The sequence below is a fragment of the Oncorhynchus clarkii genome, chromosome 3 (assembly GCF_045791955.1).
Source record: "Oncorhynchus clarkii lewisi isolate Uvic-CL-2024 chromosome 3, UVic_Ocla_1.0, whole genome shotgun sequence".
NCBI lineage: Eukaryota > Metazoa > Chordata > Actinopteri > Salmoniformes > Salmonidae > Oncorhynchus > Oncorhynchus clarkii.
The window spans coordinates 3,745,028-3,747,527 of NC_092149.1; the positions used below are offsets into that span (position 1 = coordinate 3,745,028).

The 2,500-nt window shown below is 45.7% G+C and overlaps 1 protein-coding gene across 1 annotated transcript in view; it reads right to left on the bottom strand.

The window, feature by feature from the left end:
* LOC139405578 (intermembrane lipid transfer protein VPS13B-like) overlaps nt 1–2,500 on the bottom strand; it is a 63,763-nt gene that overhangs the window by 20,796 nt on the left and 40,467 nt on the right. The window contains exon 12 of the mRNA XM_071147989.1: nt 288–511. Coding sequence (XP_071004090.1) covers nt 288–511 — 224 coding nt within the window. The remainder of the gene's footprint in view (nt 1–287; nt 512–2,500) is intronic.

A 2,500-nucleotide genomic window follows, 5' to 3' on the forward strand; every position in this document is an offset into this window, starting at 1 on the left:
GTTGGGTCTATGGGTGGTGGTAGGGAATAATGTTGTGTCTATGGGTGGTAGTAGGGGATAATAATGGGTCTATGGGTGGTGGTAGGGGCTAATGTTGTGTCTATGGGTGGTGGTAGGGAATAATGTTGTGTCTATGGGTGCTGGTAGGGGATAATGTTGTGTGGCTGGCAACGCCAGTATAGTGGGTCTGATTCTCAGGAACACCCCATACATTAAAACAAAATGTCTGCAAGCATGTCCAACCTAAATGGCAGATATCAGCTCAGTGGGTAGTATTAGTTGTTGACCTGTGTGCCGGGGCAGTTGATGTCCACGGGGTCGCTCCACTCCGGAGACGCCTGCAGGTCGCTGGGCGGCAGACTGTTGGGGTCAGGACTGGTCTTCAGCAGAATGGTGGGTAGAGGCTCTCTCTGTCTGCAGGCGGGGAAGCTGGAGAAGTGGTGGTAGAGGCCATGGTGGAGGGAGGAGTTGGCAGGGAGGGGGCGGCAGTAGACCTCTGTCCTGGGGGGTTCTGGGGGGGGGGGGGACAAATAGTAAACAGTTGATTCATGTTATTTGACCATTTTAAAAATACATTCACAAAGTACGTATATGAGGAGAGGTGTAGTTCTGACATCAGGTTGGACTGTTATATGAGGAGAGGTGTAGTTCTGACATCATGTTGGACTGTTATATGAGGAGAGGTGTAGTTCTGACATCATGTCTGAGGTTGGACTGTTATATGAGGAGAGGTGTAGTTCTGACATCAGGTTGGACTGTTATATGAGGAGAGGTGTAGTTCTGACATCAGGTTGGACTGTTATATGAGGAGAGGTGTAGTTCTGACATCAGGTTGGACTGTTATATGAGGAGAGGTGTAGTTCTGACATCAGGTTGGACTGTTTAATGAGGAGAGGTGTAGTTCTGACATCATGTTGGACTGTTTCATGAGGAGAGGTGTAGTTCTGACATCATGTCTGAGGTTGGACTGTTATATGAGGAGAGGTGTAGTTCTGATATCAGGTTGGACTGTTATATGAGGAGAGGTGTAGTTCTGACATCAGGTTGGACTGTTATATGAGGAGAGGTGTAGTTCTGACATCAGGTTGGACTGTTTTATGAGGAGAGGTGTAGTTCTGACATCATGTTGGACTGTTATATGAGGAGAGGTGTAGTTCTGACATCAGGTTGGACTGTTATATGAGGAGAGGTGTAGTTCTGACATCAGGTTGGACTGTTATATGAGGAGAGGTGTAGTTCTGACATCAGGTTGGACTGTTATATGAGGAGAGGTGTAGTTCTGACATCAGGTTGGACTGTTATATGAGGAGAGGTGTAGTTCTGACATCAGGTTGGACTGTTATATGAGGAGAGGTGTAGTTCTGACATCAGGTTGGACTGTTATATGAGGAGAGGTGTAGTTCTGACATCAGGTTGGACTGTTATATGAGGAGAGGTGTAGTTCTGACATCAGGTTGGACTGTTATATGAGGAGAGGTGTAGTTCTGACATCAGGTTGGACTGTTATATGAGGAGAGGTGTAGTTCTGACATCAGGTTGGACTGTTATATGAGGAGAGGTGTAGTTCTGACATCAGGTTGGACTGTTATATGAGGAGAGGTGTAGTTCTGACATCAGGTTGGACTGTTATATGAGGAGAGGTGTAGTTCTGACATCAGGTTGGACTGTTATATGAGGAGAGGTGTAGTTCTGACATCATGTCTGAGGTTGGACTGTTATATGAGGAGAGGTGTAGTTCTGACATCAGGTTGGACTGTTATATGAGGAGAGGTGTAGTTCTGACATCAGGTTGGACTGTTATATGAGGAGAGGTGTAGTTCTGACATCATGTCTGAGGTTGGACTGTTTTATGAGGAGAGGTGTAGTTCTGACATCAGGTTGGACTGTTATATGAGGAGAGGTGTAGTTCTGACATCAGGTTGGACTGTTATATGAGGAGAGGTGTAGTTCTGACATCAGGTTGGACTGTTATATGAGGAGAGGTGTAGTTCTGACATCAGGTTGGACTGTTTAATGAGGAGAGGTGTAGTTCTGACATCATGTTGGACTGTTTCATGAGGAGAGGTGTAGTTCTGACATCATGTCTGAGGTTGGACTGTTATATGAGGAGAGGTGTAGTTCTGACATCAGGTTGGACTGTTATATGAGGAGAGGTGTAGTTCTGACATCAGGTTGGACTGTTATATGAGGAGAGGTGTAGTTCTGACATGTCTGAGGTTGGACTGTTATATGAGGAGAGGTGTAGTTCTGACATCATGTTGGACTGTTTTATGAGGAGAGGTGTAGTTCTGACATCAGGTTGGACTGTTATATGAGGAGAGGTGTAGTTCTGACATCAGGTTGGACTGTTATATGAGGAGAGGTGTAGTTCTGACATCAGGTTGGACTGTTATATGAGGAGAGGTGTAGTTCTGACATCATGTCTGAGGTTGGACTGTTATATGAGGAGAGGTGTAGTTCTGACATCAGGTTGGACTGTTATATGAGGAGAGGTGTAGTT